This window comes from Mytilus edulis, chromosome 12 (genome assembly GCF_963676685.1).
Source record: "Mytilus edulis chromosome 12, xbMytEdul2.2, whole genome shotgun sequence".
Taxonomy (NCBI): domain Eukaryota; kingdom Metazoa; phylum Mollusca; class Bivalvia; order Mytilida; family Mytilidae; genus Mytilus; species Mytilus edulis.
In genome coordinates this window covers 15,513,189-15,536,910 of record NC_092355.1, presented here as the reverse complement: position 1 = coordinate 15,536,910, position 23,722 = coordinate 15,513,189, and the positions used below count along the sequence as shown (strand labels likewise).

Sequence of the window (23,722 nt, the reverse complement as noted above, 5' to 3'; positions counted from 1 at the left end):
GACTTCCTGATCAAACTTTCACATACACTGTCAATCAAAATGATATTGAGATTGAAAAGTTCGTGGATATTTTTTATGTTTTGGCTCATGCATATTAAAGGTAAGACGTATTGAATTTAGAAATGGTTAATCATATTTCTTTGTTCTTTCTAAATATAGATAAGCGTCACACCGAAAATTAGTGCAAATACATTACATGGATCTTGTATAAGGAGGAAGTATTAAATGGAGCAGTTACATTAATCACTTGAAAAATTGTGTGTGAATTTATTGGTTATCTAAATTTGTAAAAAACGCAGGACAAATCTTTTTTTATATATTTAATAGTTACTTGTGGTGGCTTGTTATGGTGCACGTTTTCCACAAATGAAGCAATTTACAAATATTTTACCTTGTTTTGTCACATCTTGCTATAGAAAGATTTTAATTGGATTAAGATATTATTATTTATTAACACAATAATGACATAAATTCCAAGTAAGTGAACTGAGAAAAGGACATGTATATTGATACATGTATATGTAACTAGTAAATTTATTTTAGGCCAACATCCAGAAACATTTTTTTTCTCATTCTATGCCTATAGATAGCCAACAGGCATACTTTATGGTTACTTGACTTAGACCCATCCTTAATTGTTTGGATTTTCTTTTTTAAATCGTTGGAGGCCCACCAATTGATACATTAGTCTATGAAGAGCATGATGTTTTTATTCGAAGGCTTTTGAATTTTTGAATATGTTTTCTCAAATGTTTACAGTTTACTAAAATGTTAAATTTCGAAATACTAAGAGTATATTACTCATATGCATATTCAGTCTTAGTTGTATTTTAAACAACATCTGGGGATGTGAGTTATTAATGCTATTTAATATTTTTATTTGATAAAGTCTTTTAAAGATTTGATTTGAGCACAACTGTTTAGTTAAATGAAAACGAAACGGACGTTTAGTGTACCAACACAAAAACCATGTATCTTTGACGACTTTAATTCCTTATAAATGATTACAATTTGTTCAGATGTTGTGCTGATACTCAATTTCTGAGGTAAGTGAAGGGGTGCGGGCTCATAAACATTTGAAGACCAGTCATAATTATGAACGTGTCTTGTTTTTTTCCTGATTAGTTGCTCTATGAATCAGGCCGTCGTTTTTCTTTTCTACTGAAATATTTAAACCCATTTATTTTATAAAAGTTCCTCTATAAAATATCACATATTTTTTTTCCATTCTGTTAGATTATTTTTTTTTAATTATTTTCCGCCTCTAAAATCAAGTTTTTATAATGTCATTTCGAAGTCTTTTGCATAGGGTTTCACCTTTTACATTTTCGATCTGAAAATGGAGTACTTTGTCAGTGTTTAATGCGACTGTCATACAAATGTAAGGTTTAGCTAGCTATTAAAGCAGTGTTGATTGTAATGTTTTAAGTGTTTTAATTATCTCTTAAAATTGTTAAAATGTTGGTTTGAAATTATATATCCCTTACAAATTCCCATTGCTTAATAAATGTCATTGTTCATTCAACCGTTAATTTTTAATCCATACCCCATGGTGTACCCAATTTTTATAGACTACTCAGCCCATTATACAATATATATGTCGTAATAGCTTCCTCCAAATGACAAGGACATCTAAGTTTTGATATATCTGACAGGAATTAGAAGTCTCATCCGAAATTTTATTTTTGATATCGTAATAGTTCCAATATAAGCCAACTATGTAAAATTTACATTTTGTGTGGAGGTAAACACATTTATCATTTTATATTTTGACTTTAACAATTTTCTTACCCAAGAAAGTTATTTCCATTTCTCAAATTGATAATTTTAGGCCCCTTTGTAGTAAAACCCCTATTTATCTGGTTAGTTTTATCCTCCAAAATGTATGAATTAATTTTACCATTTATTTGAAGCATCATATTATCATCTGGACCTTATTGCTTAGACAGTTGTTTTGTTATGTATTTTACATTTCTTGTCTTTGAAGAGCATGATTTAGGTTTAAAATTTAATATAAATGTACACAACAATTTGAAGTTATTCTCACCCCACTTTACACATATCTTGGCTTGACTTTGTTTTTACTACCTATCAACATAATGTTTATTTTGTGTGTGCTTCTGATTTGTCTTGATATCTCAGCATACAAATGATACATTCGGATGGATGCATCCAGTGAGTAAGATGATCCTTCTTAAATAATGAGGTGTCGTCTGCATATTGAGACACGACTACATGTTTGTTTAACGTATTGCTGATTTAACTGTATTTTACTGTTATCGTTAACGCAATAGCAAGTATTAGACACATTCTTACTGTACCTCTTTTAGCATCTTTTCGATTTATATACTTTTTTTTTAATAACAAATATTTCATGTGTCAATTGGGAAATTAACATGTTAAGGGATTAATACTTTTGTTGCAAAACACATGTTTGTTTTTTTAATTATCTTAAAATAATAATTCTGTATAATGGCAATCTCTGTGTAAGTCACATGCTTGCTAGGTGTAGTTGACTAGGCTTGGATAACATTGTTTAACTGTTTTGCTTGAGCCATGGTCTCGTTTGTTTCGAAAGCTGTTTCAAATTCTAATAAGTAAGTTGTTGTTATTGGGTGGCTTCCTTTTAAACGTATATCCCAATTATGAGTCATTCGCTAGAATTATACATTCACATTCCCTTGAGGAAGATAATTTTCACATATATCCACGGCTTGGCCCTTTATGCCAAATATTGTGCCCTGAGCATTGTAAAATTATTTCGATTCTAATAGGACAAAAACAGCAATTGTTTTGTATCGAAGCGCTCTAGGTGAAGGCAAATATTTGCCATTTTCATAAATAAACTATTCAATTGGCGTAAAAGAACGGAGAACTTTTTTTTTTTTTTTGGATGGATTAAAATGATAATTTTACTTATATGTATTATATGTATACCAAAATTGGCCTATAAAACATTTTATCATAGTGTATGAACGTTTCCTTGTGCTAATATTTGTCGGTTTCACAAGAGTGTATTTGCTCAAAAAATGCTTATAATATTACGCCATCGTTCTATGCCATCAGGTTAGTCATACATAACAAAAGGCATACATGTATGTCGTGGGAGTACTATCGGAACAGCTCAAACAGTATATTCATATCTTACCAAGGTTCACGTGTGTTCTCAAAACGTTTGAAGATGTTGTTCATATTCTAGGCTTATTTTGTATGATAGTCCGTACGTGATATAAACATGTCGTAATCTGATTTGAATCATTCACTTTCTTTAGATGTTTGTTATGCACTTGAGCTACAGAAATATCCAGACGGACTCACAGCGATAGATGCACAAGCTATGTGCGGCACTTCTGGTCTAGAAACGGATCCTTCAGTTTTGAAAATATTGTCAAAATTGTATGGCCATGAATTTTGGACAGGGCTTGCTAAATTTTCACAGTTAACTCCGTGGATGGAAACTATAGGTAAGCTATCTTGATGAACATTTTCTAATAGCATTTTCAAAGTAGTAAGTCTATTAAAGCTTGATGTCTTTGCTGTTTTGAATGCTTTGTATGTATCTTCGATAATGTTTGTGTTTTCTCTGGGCACGAAATGTTTTTACAAATGATGAGGTCACATTTTTTTTCTGAACAATGTTTATTTTGATTTCTCAGTTGTTTCTAATTTTTTGAGATAGAACAATTTAAACGTATCTGCTGCAATGTATACGACTATTTTTGACAGCTGTTTTCAAAGATGAAAACTACGAGTATAATTATCTTTCGATTGGAGACACAGGCATGGTCAACCTCATGCTGATGGTGACCCTTAACGGCAAATAAACTGGAATATTTGGCATGCAAGTTCTCACTAATATATGAGTTATGAGTGACTTGACAATATTAGTACATCTAAAACTGAATTGATAAAATTCGGCTACTTGCTTTTTGTCTTGGAAGAGTCACTCAAAACATCGGTTGGGTGCACATAATATCTTTATTAGTGGTACGTAAATACTATTATAAGAAATTTATCATATTTTGTCAAACCCTGCATGTAAATGTTTTGTGTTTTTATGATATTGAAATACAATGAGACAAATGATTAATTTTGATGAACATACCAACGGTAAGCTAAATCATGTAAATAACCACAGGAATGAATACCATTAATATTTTCAGGTTGTTTTTTGCTGAAAACCAAACCAAGTACAGAAAATATCGTGGCATCAGTCGGATGGTGTCAACGAGAATGTGTATCGGGATATTTTAGTTATAATGTAAATATCATAAATCAATACTTTTATATATCCAGTAAAAAAAAAAAAAAATCCGTTCGATATTATTTGGTAAATAGTGTTCTGAAACATTGGAAAAAAACCCGATTTTATTTTGGTGGAATCAAATGCAGCACAACAATTGTTGAGGTCAACAAATATGTATTTACAAAGAAAAAACAAAATTAAAATGGTTTTGAGCAGTGAACAGTACAGTCACATAAATCATTTATTTTTTGCAAGCAATGACCTTGAACCTATAGTTTTTACAAGTCATATTAGGTTTATTATCTAATACACTGTTCGCGCTTGACATCAGTTGATCAATTGTGCTAAACTCAAAACAATTCAAAGGTCAAATCAATCATGCAATTGCAACAAATTTGAAAAGTCTGTTTTCGAGTTTAAAGCAGTAGATACATAAAAAAGTGTTCTCATGGATTATAAATACAGGTGTATACAAATGTTCCTGAATTTTCAAAGCAACAGTTAAAATGCACACATATTTGCCTTTAGAAAGAAAAAAATTCCTGTTTCTGTTTGAACTACAACGAAGAACTATTTTCCAATGCTGTAAACATATCTTCGTGCCTTAAACCAAATGCTGAACCAGTATACGTATATGAGAGTAAGTAAACCTTATCACTAGGTCAAAGCGTAAATAACTATCGGTATATACATCGAGCAATATATCATTCAACAAACATTTGGATCCTGGAATCAAGAACGTTAGTATAATTGGACATTCAAACTTCGCCTATCTATTACCACTTTAGTACTTGATTGATTAGTTGAATTAATCTTCATAGAAAGACCCATTTACAAAAATAATATTTTAACAATTCTTTAGTGACCCTAAAAACCGTGTTCATTTACCAAACTGTGTACATAGGATTCTAATGCACTCAAAATATGTACAGTTGCTGAGAAATACCAATAAATATTATTTTTATGAAAATTTTACCACCAGCATATGTCACGGTTCTTTAAATATTCGTTATTTCATTTTTTTCAAAGGTATTTCAGACATTTACTTATGTAAAACAGGGTGGATTAAACCAAGTTTATAGCTAGCTAATCACATCGCTTGTATGACAGCTACAAAAAAATCCGACATTTTGCCAGCAATGTGTAAACAGCAAAAAGACATAATACATATAAATGTCAAAAATTGGAGAACAGCATTCACAAACATTTTATAATCCTAATCATTATCACATAAGTCAAAAACAAAATGGCATATACACAACGCATTTCAGCAACAATGGCAGAGAAGAATATAAGAAAATTATCATGGCACAATAAAAAAAATAGCGTGATGTAAAAATACCTAGCCACGCCTAAAAATATTACTAAATCTGGTGTTTTTTCTTGTTTTTTTTTACAATTGCCGAAGGAACTCCAACTCATATGAAAATCAGTAGAGCTATGAAAAGCGCAAAGTTTTGTTCCCATAGGGATGCCGACTATTTATAAAAAGTCTACTTCCAAATTCAATTATTTGTTTCTCAGTGTCATGAATGTAGCATATGTTTATAGTTAAATTCATAGGAAAACTGAGAGAAATATGTTCCACCAGTGAATCATATTATCTAAACAAGACATGACACATTCCCCATTTCTATTCTCAATTGTATACAAAACTTGGTGTAGAGTCATTGATGACAAAACATCTATAACACTTATACTAACCCGAAACGCTAAATATATATGCTTTGTTATGCTTTGTGCTAAAATGTTTGACTTCGTTGATTACGTTCCTGTTTGGAATGTTATTAAACTCCGTTGTAAATGGACATAACTGTCCGACGTGCATAATTGGAGACTGTGCAGTACGTTTTACGCTACCATAGACTAATTTGCATTTTGTAAATAAGTTTTCAGTGATGCTCTTAACCTAATAAAACACAAGAATTGCCCCAATAAACATTGATTCCAACTACACAAAATTAAAAAAAGTTTACAAGATGATTGATTCTCAATGGTTAGGGACCAATTTTTAAGTGTTACATTCGTGATGACTATATAAAAAATGTTTGCCAAACTATTTAAACAAAATAACTTTAAGACAAATTTAAAAACCTGAAGTCAAACTGAAAAGATATTTTCACCGTAAAGACTTCTGGATGTTTAAATAAAACAAAACGAAAAACAATGGATTACCGTTCCATTCTCAAAATCTCTGCAATGTAACGAAAGTAATATTTGTCCTATTTTTTTTCTTTTTATCTAAAAAAATCTTTTTACCGCTAAACGTTTTGTTAAAAGGTTTAGACTTTATATTATCATGTGCAAAAATTTGATTTATTCAAAATGTATTCAGAATGAAAATGAGCCAGGCAGATTTCTAAAATTTAGTTAATAGTCTGTCTTCAACCAAGAACACATTCATCATTTAAGTTATCGCTCATCACATATTCAGCATGAATTTTCAGTGGTGTTAGAATAAGTAAATAACCATGTAAACCAGTACTTTTACTTTTTGTTGATTTAGCATACAATGAAACAATAAAAACAGCTAAAGCCGAAAATGGACTTTGTACGACTTTAACCTGCACCTACCCAGATATTGTAGATTTTGAAGCAGCTCACTGTAAAGGTGATGATAGTATAAAAGGTTTATGTGGTAAGTCTAACGGTACTATATCTTATAAATCGGCGATACAATATTCTAACGATTTAGATAGTTCGGTTTTATCCATGCATACTAAATCTGTTTGTAAACAATTTTGAGGCATTGCTTTTAAATTATTTATTATCCGATTTCTGACGTTATTGGCGCTCGGTTGGACAAATGCCGGAAACACTGTAACCCCATGTATTCTTTGTAACCGATTTGTTTAACCTTTTGTTTTTTATAGACTCCGATCAACCATGTCTAAATCATTTTAAATTTGTTATAAATCAAAAGCACTTGAAATATCACTTTCGTTTTCATCACTCACTTCAGTGTGCGATCTTTGGGTAGGAACAGTTGGGTTCCACTCTTACAAATCTATATCACGAATATCCGTTATTCAGTTTTATTTTGATATAACAGGTCAGCTGTGATTATACATTATAGCTTGATTAGACAGTTTACTGAGTTAATGATTGGATAGATTGGATAACTCCTCTTGGTCTTTCATTTGATCAATCCTGACAACCCTTGGTGTGTTATAAGACAGAAAACAACGAAAAATATGCGTTATGTAAATAACATTTTCTAACAATGTATTTCAACACACTACTATGTATGTTACTATTAAGAGTTTTTAAGTATAACGATTCGATACAAAAAGAAACGCAAAGTTTTGATAGACAAACCAGCTTCATCGTGGTCAAATCGGACGCAGATAATAATATTTGTTCATGCATTTTGCTACCTGATAAATAATTCAAATAAAATTGAGAATGGAAATGGGGAATGTGTCAAAGAGACAACAACCCGACCAAATAAAAAACAACAGCAGAGGGTCACCAACAGGTCTTCAATGTAGCGAGAAATTCCCGCACCCGGAGGCGTCCTTCAGCTGGACGTATGGATGAGTTCAGAGTTATTTTTTAATAAAGCAAAATGATAAAAGATTGAAAGATGGTTCTACTGTATGATTGCTGTGACCACGTCTAAAGAGATAATTTTCCAAAATTCCTGATTTAAATAATTGTATTGCATAAAAAGGCAACACTACACCAGAGTTTCATATGTCTATAGGTTATTCGAGAAACAAAATTACATTTGTTTGCATTAACGTCCACATCGCATTGACATGAATATGTTTTAGCTAATAAGAAATTGAAGACGAGACCTACACATGTTAACCTGCATTACAGTTTTCCGATCAACATTTGAAATAAGTTATATAACAAATGTTCATTGTGGTAACTGCTTTGTGTTTGTGGTTAATTGTAAATTGTACATTGTGCATTCATTGTTGTTTAATTGCACGGCGCCTTTTGAATTAAGAATTATTCAATTACATGATTCTTGTGTTTTTAGAACATGTCGAATTTTACCTCAATGATACATACTCATGTATAAAATGTTAACATAGCTTAGTATCTTATAAGTAAATCAAAGAAATTACGGTCACGGTCAACTTTATTATTAAGTGTTTGAATAAGGGTTTTCAGATTTATATAATACGACTTAGTTGAAACGACCATTTCTTATTATTATACTTCACTTTAAAATGCCATATGTTGATTGGCTAGTACGAGGATGTTGATTTACTATATCATATATATATATCAGACTAATTAAAAGTCGATAATTTAATTGACAATGAATTAAATTAACATCAAATTATTAAATACAATGGTTAAGAATTCATGTTTTGGCACATATTTTATTATCATTTATTTATTTTATTATTTTACATTTAAATAAACTTTATCTGTAAAAAATAATAATGATAGGACATTCAATATAATAGATAAAATAACACATAGCTGAGACGGTGGTAGAGCAGATTTGTACCACTCGAAAAAGCATTGTCAATATTGGCTTCACCGTGGTTGACAATGTTTTTCTTTGGGGTAACAATCTGCTCTATCACCCTCTCAGCTATATGTTATGTATATAATTTTGCATTTATAAGTACGTCTGAGCCAGTGACAACTCTACAACAGATTTATCCATCGGATCATCAGAAGTGATGGTGATACATGGCTGTGTACATTGTGTATATACAACTCGTCTAAACATCAACCCAACAATTTTTTGTTCTTCCCTCTCCGGGATTCGAACCCATGCTACTGAGATATCGTGACACCAAATCGCCTGCACTGTAGCCGTCCCGCTAGTATAATTTTGCATTGAAATACATGACATTCATACTTAAAGTATTTTGAATATTCTATTTGTAAATTTGTATATTCATACTTATATCACATGCTAATTTTGCCATTATTTAAATTCAGAAGATGCAATGCAGTCAACTTCGGGAACATTTTATGGTATTCAACGGAACCAAACTGCTAAATACTGTCTGACTAAGGACAAGCTATTATTGAAATCTAATGCCTGCAAACAGTTTCCAAATAACAAAAACCTTACCTCATCTGCTTGGACAAATGTTTTCAGAGAACAAATAACAGTGGAAAAAACATTAGGTATTTTAATGTATATGTGTACAGTTTGCAACATATCACTAGCCATTAAACTTTTGTTTGTTTGTTTTTTGGTTTAGTTGTTCATTTTCGTCTCTACATTTGTGTTGAATTGTGTTTGTTTCAGCATTCTCTATAATTGCCATCAGTAAAATCCATCTTGTGAACTTACTGTTTCGTAATTTCTGTAGTTCATCTAAATTTTTAAACACAGATTGTTATGGTCACTTCAGTGATATTCGACTTTCCGGACGCTTGCATGCAGCGACTGATATCGAATTTGGGTTAGGTTACCGGCAAGACTAGTTATTACACAGAATTGATAATTGTTTTTTTCGTGATTCTGCTGAAAACTACTGGAATTTTGTTCCCGGAGAGGATGAAAAATGTGCATGTTGAATGTTATCTATTTAACTAGCATAGCAAATTATCAAATCAATCAGAATAGACGATAATGTGTAGGCATATTACGAAATAAGAGGCTGGTATACATATTTGATTTTGACTTACACCGCACTATTCTCATTTTATCTATCAAAAATATGTATGTATGGATTGTATTTTATCTTTTTAGGTAAAGCGACATCTTTACCTAAACTATGCCAATCTGCAAACATTTCCGATAAAGGCGAACATAATTTAAATATACATTGGCAGAATTGCTCTATCAAACTAGAATGGTTTGTTTGCAAAAATGGTAATTATGCGTTCTCATCGAATTCTTTTTTTATAATTTAAATTGTTAATCTTTATCATAGAAAAATCAAGATATTTGATTGAATGCCAATAAAAAAAATGTAGTGAACGTAAGCAAATATAAGCAGATATACGGTCTTAGGCAATGAGAAATACCCATATCATAAGGTCTGCTATAAAAAGGTTTTAAAAAGAAAAGAATAAAAACATTTCAAATGAGAAACGAACGGCTTATTAATTACAAAAGAATTAAAAAATAAATTGACAGACATTATCCAGCGACAACCACTGAACTAAAAGCTGCTGACTTTGAACATAAAAAATGTGGCGGAGTTTAACATGTTTATGAGCGTTTATACTCCCTATACTTGGACAGTGATTTGTCAGTACACAAAAAGAGCAAATCATAAAAAGACTCAACTCACCAGATAAATACACATAAAAATATTACTTGATTTATTTCACTTAACTAGGCGGGATTTAAGTGGTTTATTTATCATTAACCAGTCCATTTATAAATAGGTGCTTTTGGATAAACTCTTCCTTGAAAAGCCCTGTCATTCTTGTGTAAATTATTTATTATTTTGATGACGTTGATAGCAGATTAAAATCAACAAAGATTATAAAGCAATAATCCTTATCTCACACATCTTCAAAGTAACTGTCCTTATGCAAATTAAAACGATAGCTTCGCCCAATATGATGTTTAAATGACATTAGTTATACATCTTAAAAACAATTAAAGTGGACGTGGACGAGTATTTATTCACCCCCACCCTCAGTAGCCAAAAGCTAGTTCAAAGCCAATAACAACTAATGAAAAAATGTGGTAAGGAGCTAAACTCAGATTACATATAACATTTATCAAAATCAGCACTCTATAAAACTAAAAATAATTCAAACCTCTGACCACAGTCCTAAATTACATCTTGCTCAACGATGGTTTTATAAAGAAAATATTATGATTGGTGGGAGAACAGCTTATTATCATAATGGATCAAAAAATAATATATTTTTTCATACATGATCTCATAAAGGATAATGAAGAATTTCGTAATTTTGATGACTTTAATATAATATTAAAAAATAGAAACAATTTTCCTAGCGTTTTATAGACTAATTGATGCACTTCAAAAGGAATTAAAAAAAATGTTATTTGTTCACAAGTCTTTTTCAAACAATTACACCCGGTCACAAAATTGTAACCGCCATAAAAAGAGTTGAAAAAGTATCAAAACATATCTATATGTGGGATAAAATAGAGGAAACCCCGTAACGTACATGTATACAAGAAAATTAGAAAATAAATTTTGAATCGATATTGTAGCCGTAGACAATGGTAGCATGTCTTTCTTTACTTATAAAATACAATGTAATATCCAACATTAAGGGCATTTCAATATAGAGCACTTCATAGAATTCTAAGAACAAATACTTTACTGATGAAATGTTTATAATTGAAACAGACTTATGCACTTTTTGTACAGAAACTAAAGAAACATATATACATCACTTTTTTGAATGTAAATTGTAGATAGATTCGAACATTCTGGCTTACCTTTGTTCATAAATAAGAAGAGATATGTGAACGAAGTGCTCGTCAAACTTTATCGAGTATATGTTTTTATCTTGGGTGTTAAATATGATGTATTTAAAGATATCCAAATTACATATATATTTCAAAAACAAATTAATTTGAAAAATCATGTATCTAAGAATAAAATATATTGTGTTTATCGATTTGCTGAGGCATATCAAGACCAACCTTAAACTCAAATAATCAAAATTCTAAACGATTACATATAACCGTTGTAACCACAATTATATGTTATAATTTTAACCTACCGAATTTAACTACTCGAACTGCGAAAGTGGGACTTAAATAAGCAACATAGCAGGTGCTGTTGATAAAACACACACACTTAAAGATGACATTGTGTTGAACGATCGAAAGTGACTATTGACCATCCTGAAAGCTTCTCAATTGTGGATTGAAAAAAATCGAGGACAATAAGTATTAACCTTTGATTAATAGATCTAATAGTGGAATTTTACAAATTTGTAGTTAGACTTGCTGTTAGGTGAGATGAAGAACAATTAGAGGATTTCCCCCCATTTTGCGTGTGTTTGGTCTGTGCATATATTGATTTTTTTTATTATGACGGTATACCCCGTATCCTTTATTTATCCATTTTTTTTAAAAGTTGGGGTTTACTGTTTAAAGACCAAACAGCCTATTCATTTCTACCAGTGATTTTTTCTTAAAATTTTGTGTGAAGGTATTTCATGATTTGAGGAACAAAATATGATGAAAAAAATTGGGGGTCACCGACTTAGTTTTGTCGCTATAGCAACGTCAGTTTCGTGTTTTCTCGAATATTAACATAATATGTGCTTGTTATATAAACTCTCCAAAAATACTTTATATCAAACCTACAAGCATAATTCTTGTTTCACGTTAAACAGTAGATTTGTATCTATCAAATACAGGTTCAAGAGTTTTAAACTCGTATTGTTTTGATCTTTAAAAATATGATTTATTTCATTCCCGCCAAAAATAAAACGTAAAAATGAAAAACGTTTCCAGTATTAAAAAATATCTACCAGTGATTTCTTCATAATAATTTTAAGAAGGAAAGTGCCATGTGTACTCTTCAAAATAAAGCAATAAAAAGCGTATGTCACCGACCTTTCAAAAAAGTTATAAGTAATTTTCATGTTTTTTTCTCGTTCATTTTGAAGAAAAGAGTTGTCTTTCTTCAGAACATTGCATCTGACGTCATAGTACAAACTTTCCTTGCTGGCGCACTATTTGAAAAAAAATCGCAAATTGGACGTTTGAAACCCACATTTAAATTTCCAAGAATGACAACTATATTACCTACTTTATTATCCGGTAATACAAGAGATTAAATACATGTGTCAGTATCAGATCTTACGATGTTGCCGCACAATATTAACCTTCAGAAACACAATCAGTCGGAATGGAACATTGTTTAAAATAACCTTTCACGCCGCTTTTGTTAGGAAAGTATGTCTTTGTCCTCTGTCCCACATACAAAATGATTGAAAATAAAAAAAGAAATGAAAGATGGCACTGGTTAACTTACAGAGTATTTGACTATACCAGACTAGATGTGCTTGTTTCTTTTTCGCGTCAATTTCAGAAGATTGCCGTAACGAACTCATTCGGTACTGTTGAAAGACAGACATACAAAAGCATGGACGGAGTTCTTTGTACCATTATTTTTGCCGACCTAGGACGAACGTTTAGAAATTATTGCATCGAGTTTGTGAATTCATTATTTTAGAATATTTAAGATATTAGGAAATTAAAATTATAGGTATAATATATGAATGAAAGTTTTGATTCTAAAACGTTATACATCTATCTTAAAATACAATCCTTTTATTACTACCTCATGTGTTTTCAATAAACGAGACAGCAAATATAAAATACAAAAAGTTTTTGATTCAAAAATTAATTTAGAAATAATTTTCCGTTGAAAACTACAAAGTAAGATTTCTCTAACAGGATAAAATATAATAAATCTAAATTGCTCATTTTGGAAAATAAAACAAAGAAAATGTTGTTGCCGGCATTGAAAATCGAAATTTGTTTTCAATCTTTCCGGTCACAGTTGTAGCTTAATGAAAGGGAGCGATTTTATTTAAGATATTATTCTTGGAGCAATTGTTTTTGTCATAAGTTAAACTTACAACAATTTAGTTTTAAACACCGAAAATTTTGATTTTAATTCACATTCACATTCGCTGAGTATTAGTTTTATTAATACCTTTTGTCTTACAGCTAATTTCCTAATGCATGTAGGGTGAAACTTTGGTTGGCTTCCTTAATTAATGTTTACTCAAGCTCTGTTATTAAGATTGACATCTTTATATATAGGTATGTAAACCTGTATACATGCTATTTAATTGAATTGGACGTTATCAAAATATAATTATTCGTAATATACAAACAAAGCAAGCAGGCAAACCAAAGTGTTGATCTACATACATTCGAAAATTAGCTGTAAACTTTAGTGAGATTAGACAATATGTTTATCATTTCTCCTTAAGACAATTTGAAATGAAACAAATGACAAACAAAAATGACCCTTTGTTATCATTTTATTTTTACTATAAGATTTTGTCAAATATATTTATAAATAAATTTTAACTTCATTGCAAGATCGGACATTATTTTACGAGAATCATCCAGACATCAGTTACGTGCACATGTTGCCAGTATGTCAAAACTTTTAGGAATATTTGATTATGGGCCTAACCTTGTGAATACTCATTTTTTTTAATTTTTGAAAAATTGACACTAAAATTAGAAGGATCATTGCATAAGGAACATGTTTATTAAGCTTTAAGTTGATAGGACTTCAACTTCGTCAAAAACTACCTTGACCAAAAACTGTAACCAAAAACTTTAACCTGAAGCGGGACAGACGGACGGACGAACGAACGGACGCACAGACCAGAAAACATAATGCCCATAAATCGGGCAAAAAAAACCCAACTTTCACCTTACCTGTACACAATCGGCGCAAACGAAAGACAAAATCTACGCAAGTGAAGAAGAAAAAAAATGAAATGCAGATCGACGCAAATATAAGACAAAATATACGCATGTGAAAGAATAAAAAAAAAGGAAATGCAGAACGGCGCAAATGCAAAAAGTCGAGATCAAAATTTATATTTTATTATTTTTATTAGAACGAAGGTTTAATATAGTGTAGTATCTTATGTGTCCATTTGTGTTAAATCTCCACAGGATATTAAAGTAGCGCGACATAATAGTTCCTCTTTTCTTGGGAGACGTAGAGTACCTACGTAGCGTACACCATGTTGGAATCCGTGAAAAACGCGAAATAGGACGTTATAATTTGACGTCTTTTCATTGCTAGAAATGTTCAACGTCATAGAGCTTTTATGTCACTACCAAGTTGCGTTAGCTGATGCGCATAAACAATAGGCTGTTTGGTCTTTAACCTCTGTCTGTCCGTTCGTCAGTCAATCCGTCCAATAAATAATTTTAGTCGCATCTTTCTAAGAAACTACATCATAAGGATATCTGATGGATTTTGTTTCAAGATTTATCTAAGTCAGCCATAGCGTGTGATGCGTTATAAGATTCATCATTCAACAATTTCCATATAATTGAACATCATTTTACACATGACATCCTAGTAATTCATAATACCTGTTTATACCTAAAACCATAGTGGTTAAAATATTACAATTGCATTTTTCAGTGGGGGTATAATCAGTGAGCAGTTGTTCGCAGTTTCATTTGTTTCTTTAGTATTTCATACAAAATAACGCGATTTATCTTATTATTTCCACTGCTTTTCAAAATCTTTTATTTCCTTCAGATACCTCTACAGTTGAAAACACATACAACAGAGATGTTGCAACAGATGAAAATTACGGTAATGCCTTGTTATTATATTTACTCGAAAGAGTACTTCTCCAAAGGATTTAAAAGAAAACGAGTGATTTTTAACCGAAATAAAAGGGTAATTTACCGATGTGTAGCACATAGCATATCCAAAGATGGTTCTGAAAAAAAAAATCATTTTGATTTTCTGCACACACAACAAATCAATAAAATAGAAATAATAAGGGTTCATAGACAAAATGCAAAACTTATTAGGGAGCTCCAATGACGTTTTATTAGAGTAGGGTATTTCAACCTTCAACATTTCAAGATACGCCACATTATTTTAGTTAGGAAACATACTTGATACAGGGACCAGTAACGAGCCGTCTTATTTTTTCTGCTTTTCTAGAGATTCTAACCAATATATTTTAGCTGAAAAATGTCACAACCAACGCGTCTCTAGTTGGGGGAGAGAAGTGATTGGAAGTGTAAATTTATTTCGACAGTTAAAAATGTGTATGCAAATCGACATATTGTATACGTTCAATTCAGCAAGTTAGCATAATCAATTCAACCATTAAAAACCAATTATTTAATAATGAATGTGAAAATGATGAAAACTGACAGTTAGTCAGTATCATAAATGAACATACTGAAAAGTTAACATATCAATCAACAAAGACACTTAATCAGATAAACACCCATTAACCGTCCAAACCAATTAAAAACTTATTGATATGTATTTGGGTAGTTGCTTGCCAACAAAACCTTCGAACCTATTAAATATGCATATAGGATTTTCCCCCATCATTCATTTCTCTGCACATATTTTTTTACGTAGGGGTAGTTTAAGGCAACACCAGTATATCGCTGTTTGGAATTCATAAATCGATTGAGGAAAAAATTAAATTCGGGCTACAAACTAAAACTGAGTAAAACACATCAAAATATAAGAGGAGAACAACGACACAATAGGAAAACAACACACACAGAAACGAACTATTATATAACTATGGCTATTTTACTGACTTGGTACAGGAGATTTTAAGAATAAAAAGTTGGTTAAACCTAGTGTTATGGCTAGCCAAACCTCCCGCTTTTATGACAATGGTTCAAATAACATTACAATGACATGTTACATGAGAGGACTACAATACAAATAACATACAGGACAGAGAAACACCCAAATAATAGCTATCAAAAGGTGCCAGGTTTTTTAATCAATGTGCCAGACACGCGTTTCATATATAGAAGACTCATCAGTGACGCTCAAATAAAATGAAGGTGCAAAGCCAAAACAAGGACAAAGTTAAAGTGCATTGAGGACCAAAATTTCTAAAAAGTAAATCGAAACCATCTACAATTTAAATCAAAGCTCTAATTTAAAATTTGGCCTGATTTATTTTGTGTGTTTTTTCCGGCTCATTAAAAATGTTTAAATGTTTCAGACTTCAAAATTGTTTCGATTTGATAATAATAACATTTAGATAGGCTACCATTAGTTTTGTGGAACTCTAATAAAGTTCATATCAAAATATTGCATATGTGTTCCCTCTTAAAAAATCACTTTGAATTATATGGTTTTTATCTAAATGATCTAAGGATTTCGTCCATGTTTACAGACGGTTTTGTACTAAAAATCATTTGCAAATGAGACTTTCAATTAAAAAAAAATATACAGAATTTATAAATAAAAATAACAATTCTTCTTTGTTGCGTTAAATGCTGTTTGACAATTAATTTAGTCTACAGCATTGAGCTCAGTTTCCATGTATATTAAGCATCAGATATCCAGGGAGAAAATCTAATAAAATAAATAAAAATGTTTGTGTTATACAATTAGATATAATGCATAATATAAATAAACAAAAAACTATCAATCGATTCACTGCTCTTAGAAAGGGGCCTTATTAGTATAAACATAAACAGTGTGTCAATATAAAGTCTTTTCGTACAATATTTATACTCTTATTTCCAGGAGTCATTGTAGGTGGATCTGTCGGAGCTGTCTTTGTTTTACTGATAGGTGTAATTGTAACTCTGTGCAAAATGAGGTAACATCTGTACGATATAGAAAAAAATGAATAAAAGGTTAATCTCAATGTGAAAGCAATGTCTGTTACAAATATATGCAATGCAATAAACAGTGGTTATACCTTTATTTTTTTTGGTGAATATTAACTATTTTAAATGTATTATAGAAATACAGTTTAAGGGTTCACATTCAGGCAAATATGTTTACCTAAATGTGACTTGCTTGTTTATATGTAAGTGAGAAAGATACATATCTTTTAAGGAATAAAACGCATAAATATCTCTTCAATTGACATAGTTGGTAAACTTCGGTCTGATAATCTATAACTTCAAATCGATATCTCTCGAAATGCAGAGTTAAATTGAAAACACAGATCAGAAAAAAAGCTAAGCCTATCCTATGCCACTTTCTTTGAAAAGAAATTGTAGATATTTAATATTTGCAGTTTTTCAAGTTACACGATGAACATTTGTTTTGTAGGCGAGTCGGAGTTTTTAAAAATGATACTTCAGAAAAAACCACAAACGTAATATTTACAAAAACAGCTAATGATGAAGACACAAGTATAGAAGTAAAGACGCAACAACATGTCAATCAAGGTTATGGTTTGGTAGATCAAGCAAAAGAGAAAACCAACAAAACTAACGATTCATATGCACAAGTACAGAAGGTCAAACGTACGGAGGACACTTATGCAGAAAGCACAAATGGAGAGTATGACCATTTACATAACATTGATGGACGAAAACTAAACTCAGTGGAAAATGCCTACGATAGCAATGCAGGAGTTCGAAACCGTAGTGATCCCACCTATGACACTGCTATTAGTTCTACTAGAGTTGATATGGATAATACTTATGATCATTCATTTACGAACTTGAAAACTTACTCAGAATATGACGTTTCAGATTCACGTACGCAAATCGGTGGAACAAACTATGACGCATATGATCAGGCTTGTTAATTACATGTATGGAACTTAATTACACACCAGATAATCTGACCATGATAGTATTTGGCTTTTTTTTCCATCAATCATTTCACAATCATTCTCGATCGAATAAATAGATGACAACAAAAAATTTCTCTTCTCATATCCATATGATTCACAATGTGCATTTACTGTGTGACATCATCGAATGCCATTTGTCAACATATATTAACTTTTCAATGACACAACAGCAGATACTATTATATGAATAAAAGCTGTTTCACGAACTACATTATTGAAATTATTGTTTATATTCAGTACATTTTGCGTTTGCTTTCAGTGTTGCATTACTAACTATGTTATTGTTACTGTCCAGTATGGCTATAATTTTATTGTTAATTCTACTTGATAACTTAACCTAATGTTTTTAAGTTTGGTGATTTCGGATAAAGGTTAAATGTTGAGAAAGTCATCATACTATGATTTGAGCACATGTCGCTGTATCATTTTAATGCATTTAATAATAAATTTACAAAGACGAAAATAAAAAATTGGTATCACGAACCCTACAAATGTCTTAGTGGGATCTCAGTTACTATCGAAGGGTAAGGCGATCCTGTTTCAAATAGGTCACCCTTCATGTTACTCCTATATGGACAAACCTGGTGATCAATCTAATTTGGTTGGTCACATTCTAGAAAAAATAGAATGGGATAGTATCTACGATGACTTCTGTGAAGTTCGTTAGTTAACTGTTGTGTGTCCTGTAGTGTATTTGTTTTTGTCTAAATGTTAAACATCGCAGAAGAAGATTATATAATTTTACATTCAGATATATTGATAATGTTCTTTCTATTAACATTCCTATTTTTTTATTGGGTTTCTTTAATTTATCCACCAGAACTAGAAATTAAAGAAACAACAGACATGGCCTCCTCCGCCCCAGGTTTAGACGTATACCTCGAATATGACATACACAGTCATCTCAGTACCAAATACTATGACAGACGAGACGATTTTAATTTAAAGTATCATTCCTCCCACCTTTAATCGGAATATGGAATGTACATTTCTTAACCCATTGGTTTTCAAGAGCTTGCAGCTGCTACTCTGGCTTTGTAAAACGTCACCCATGCTTGAGCCAAAAGTTGATGAGCCAGGAGTATATCAATGAACGTCTCATCCTTTCTCTAAACAAGTTCTTTGGAAGGTACCAAGTCCTCGTTGATAAATGTACCGTATCAACTTCACAAATAATATACGATGGTCATGAAGTATAGATTATGGTTACTGACGTTGTTTATTATCTAAATATCGCGTTGTTTTTTGGTTACATCCATTTAAAATGACTCTGTACTTATACATCCTGTCAATATGTTCTTGTTCTAAGTATTCTTGTCTTTCATGTTTGCTAATGTGCTTTGTCTATATGCCTTTTTTTGAGTTTCGGTTTTACCTTTTGTTTGTTTTGTTTCTTTAGTGATTTGGATTATGATACAATGTTGACTGATGAACCCCTATTTTTGATAATTTTACTCTTTATGTTTTGTTCGCACATCGTTATGGAATAATGGAAATCGATGCGACTGTCCAGTGAGAGATAAAGGTATTTATAAAACTAAGTTGAATCCACCATTGTCTGCATTAGAAAAATGCCTGCATCAAATCAGGAATATTACCGTAGGTTGTTATCTATTCGTTTGATGTGTCTTAACTTTTGATTTTGCCATTTGTTTATGGAATCACTGTTTTTACTTTCCCATGGAGTTTTTTTGTGATTTTCATTTACCCTTTGTTCAAGTTATTCAAATACCACATATGTGGATATTCTGTAGCGATTTTGTCAAATTAATAATTAGTCCTAAAAAAAGATAAAAAAAAACAGACGTTGCAGGGTATGTATACATGCAGAAAAACAATAAACACTTTAGATTATATATTAGAGATTACTAACAGATATTAATAGCTAGTTCAAAACAAATACCACCTTATGAAAATTCATGTAGCTAAGACGAAAAATCAATCAATACAAAGCAAGCATACACTGGACTAAGTTTGTAAACGTCAGTCATATTCAGAGAATAAAATGACAGTATGCCATGCCAAAATTCAGGTATCAACCGATTATGAAACCGGGAGTGTGCATATGTATATAGACAAAATGAAATGTAGTATGAGTGCAATGAGCTAACTCTCCATCCAATTAACCAATTGTAAAAAGTAAAAAATCGTATTTCAAAGCATGACTTTCAACACAGAACCGTGTCTCATACCTATATAAATGTATTACAATAGTGTTTGGTTTTAATGAACTGAGGGGAAATGACAATTTCTAACAATAAAAACAATATTCAAAGAAGTTTTGAATTGGTAACCATTTAGAAAAAGTTTATTTGAAGATGCGATTAGTGTATCCGGATTGTATTCAAGCTTTATTACTCATTAAACAACATCTCCATAAAAAAGGATGTGCTATCCCTTTTGGAAATTTTTACAGCTCAACTTCAAAACTATTTTTTCTAGCAAATGAAAGCATAAGGTAAATGCTTTAAATGTGGAATTTTTCAGTTATAATTTTTCAGTTATACACAGATTACGTTTATTGAAATCTAAAAGAGACGAAAGATACCAGAGGGATAGTCAAACCCATAAATTGAAATCACCATGGCTACAAATAAAAAGACAAACAGACAATTAACAGTACAGACGACACAACATAGAAAACTAAAGACAAAGCAACACGAACCCCAACACAAACTGGGGATGATCTCAGGTGCTCCGGAAAGGTAAGCAGATCCTGCTTATCCTGTGGCACCCATCGTGATTCTTATGTTATTTCAAATCTGGTTAATAGTCTTATTCTGTAGTTCACATTCATGAAAAGGGAAAGGTATTGTAGTTACGACATAATGAACATATCCGATATCATCTGTGAAACGGTTATTTCGTAACGGTCAACCAACTCGTGATGGCGTCCGTAAAATGTACGAAGGGATGATTTCAACATCACCATTTGGAACTCTTGATTTAATAGCTTCCTTGTGAGCAGCAAACCTCTATCAAGAACATCTGGAATGTTGCTTCATAGAAATGGAAAGTTCACAATTGGGAAGCTGAAATCATCTCCTTCGTTGTAAAGTTTTGTTTTCAACCGACCCTCATTGTCCATTTTCTAGATGTAATAAAATTGAGAATGGAAATGGGGAATGTGCCAAAGAGACAACGACCATAGAAAAAAACAACAGCAGAAGGTCACCAACAGGTCATCAATGTAGCAAGAAATTCCCACACCCGGAGGCGTCCTTCAACTGCCCCCTAAACACATATATACTAGTTCAGTGATAATGAACGCCATACTAATTTCCAAATTGTACACAAGAAACTAAAATTAAAATAATACAAGACTAACAAAGGCCAGAGGCTCCTGACTTGGGACAGGCGCAAAAAGGGGGCGGGGTTAAACATGTTTGTGAGATCTCAACCCTCCCTCTATACCTCTAGCCAATGTAGAAAAGTAAACGCATAACAATACGTAAGTCAAGCTATGAGGCAAACTAAACTGTATCTGTAGTATCCATTATCTCCAGTTCAATCGGATAGATTCGTTCAACAAAGTCACCAATTTTTGTATTATTTAGTGAATGCACATCATCTATATAACGGAACGTAAAATTAAAGGATATTGCTCACTTCTTATCTTTCTTCCTAGGAAGTTCCTGTATGAAATCAGCCTCATAATACTAAGGAAACAAGTTGGCAAGAAGAGTGCCACAATTGGTTTCCTTTGGAATTCCGAAAGTCTGTTTGAAAACACGTCCTCCAAACGATACAAATATGTTGTCAATCAAGACTTCTTGAAAAAGTCAGTTTCAGAGAATATTTTTTGGAATCGGAGTGATTCTTTACAAAGTAGGATTTATCTTTCCCCAAGACAAAGTAAATGTTAATGTCGATACTTATACGGGTATAGCGAACAAGTAACTTAATTTGGTTCTCACTGCTTTTCAACTTTGTACTTGTTTGACTTTATAACTATTTTAATCTGAGCGTCACTGATGACTCTTATGTAGACGAAACACGCGTATTAGATTAAAGTTTTGTTTTCAACCGACCCTCATTGTCCATTTTCTAGATGTAATAAAATTGAGAATGGAAATGGGGAATGTGCCAAAGAGACAACGACCATAGAAAAAAACAACAGCAGAAGGTCACCAATAGGTCATCAATGTAGCGAGAAATTCCCGCACCCGGAGGCGTCCTTCAACTGGCCCCTAAACAAATATATACTAGTTCAGTGATAATGTACGCCATACTAATTTCCAAATTGTACACAAGAAACTAAAATTAAAATAATACAAGACTAACAAAGGCCAGAGGCTCCTGACTTGGGACAGGCGCAAAAATGCGGCGGGGTTAAACATGTTTATGAGATCTCAACCCTCCCTCTATACCTCTAGCCAATGCAGAAAAGTAAACGCATAACAATACGTAAGTCAAGCTATGAGGCAAACCAAACTGTATCTGTAGTATCCATTATCTCCAGTTCAATCGGATATATTCGTTCAACAAAGTCACCAATTTTTGTATTATTTAGTGAATGCACATCATCTATATAACGGAACGTAAAATTAAAGGATATTGCTCAGTTCTTATCTTTCTTCCTAAGAAGTTCCTGTATGAAATAAGCATCATAATACTAAGGAAACAAGTTGGCAAGAAGAGTGCCACAATTGGTTTCCGTTGGAATTCCGAAAGTCTGTTTGAAAACACGTCCTCCAAACGATACAAATATGTTGTCAATCAAGACTTCTTGAAAAAGTCAGTTTCAGAGAATATTTTTTGGAATCGGAGTGATTCTTTACAAAGTAGGATTTATCTTTCCCCAAGACAAGGTAAATGTTAATGTCGATACTTATACGGGTATAGCGAACAAGTAACTTAATTTGGTTCTCACTGCTTTTCAACTTTGTACTTGTTTGACTTTATAACTATTTTAATCTGAGCGTCACTGATGACTCTTATGTAGACGAAACACGCGTATTAGATTAAAGTTTTGTTTTCAACCGACCCTCATTGTCCATTTTCTAGATGTAATAAAATTGAGAATGGAAATGGGGAATGTAGCAAAGAGACAACGACCATAGAAAAAAAAACAACAGCAGAAGGTCACCAACAGGTCTTCAATGTAGCGAGAAATTCCCGCACCCGGAGGCGTCCTTCAACTGGCCCCTAAACAAATATATACTAGTTCAGTGATAATGAACGCCATACTAATTTCCAAATTGTACACACGAAACTAAAATTAAAATAATACAAGAC

At 31.9% G+C, this 23,722-nt stretch overlaps 1 protein-coding gene across 2 annotated transcripts; it reads left to right on the top strand.

Annotated features, from left to right (window-relative positions):
- On the top strand, positions 1 to 18,692 carry LOC139497281 (uncharacterized). Of its 2 annotated transcripts, XM_071285463.1 has the most exons (10): positions 7 to 100; positions 3,273 to 3,464; positions 4,164 to 4,261; positions 4,775 to 4,886; positions 6,753 to 6,884; positions 9,161 to 9,352; positions 9,924 to 10,046; positions 15,430 to 15,486; positions 17,416 to 17,491; positions 17,953 to 18,692. In XM_071285463.1, the coding sequence occupies exons 1-10, from the start codon at positions 40 to 42 to the stop codon at positions 18,434 to 18,436; spliced, it is 1,527 nt and encodes a 508-aa protein (XP_071141564.1). In that variant the 5' UTR covers positions 7 to 39; the 3' UTR covers positions 18,437 to 18,692. The 2 variants fall into 2 exon arrangements, with proteins under 2 accessions (XP_071141565.1, XP_071141564.1); XM_071285464.1 differs by lacking the exon at positions 15,430 to 15,486 and having other exon boundaries at positions 1 to 100.
- The last annotated feature ends 5,030 nt before the right edge of the window (positions 18,693 to 23,722 follow it).

Coding starts and splice junctions, on each gene's coding strand:
- LOC139497281 (XM_071285463.1), top strand. CDS start 40: ATGATATTGAGATTGAAAAGTTCGTGGATATTTTTTATGTTTTGGCTC. Junction 4,262..4,774: donor CGGGATATTTTAGTTATAAT/GTAAATATCATA, acceptor ATTTGCCTTTAG/AAAGAAAAAAATTCCTGTTT. Junction 17,492..17,952: donor GTAACTCTGTGCAAAATGAG/GTAACATCTGTA, acceptor TTTGTTTTGTAG/GCGAGTCGGAGTTTTTAAAA.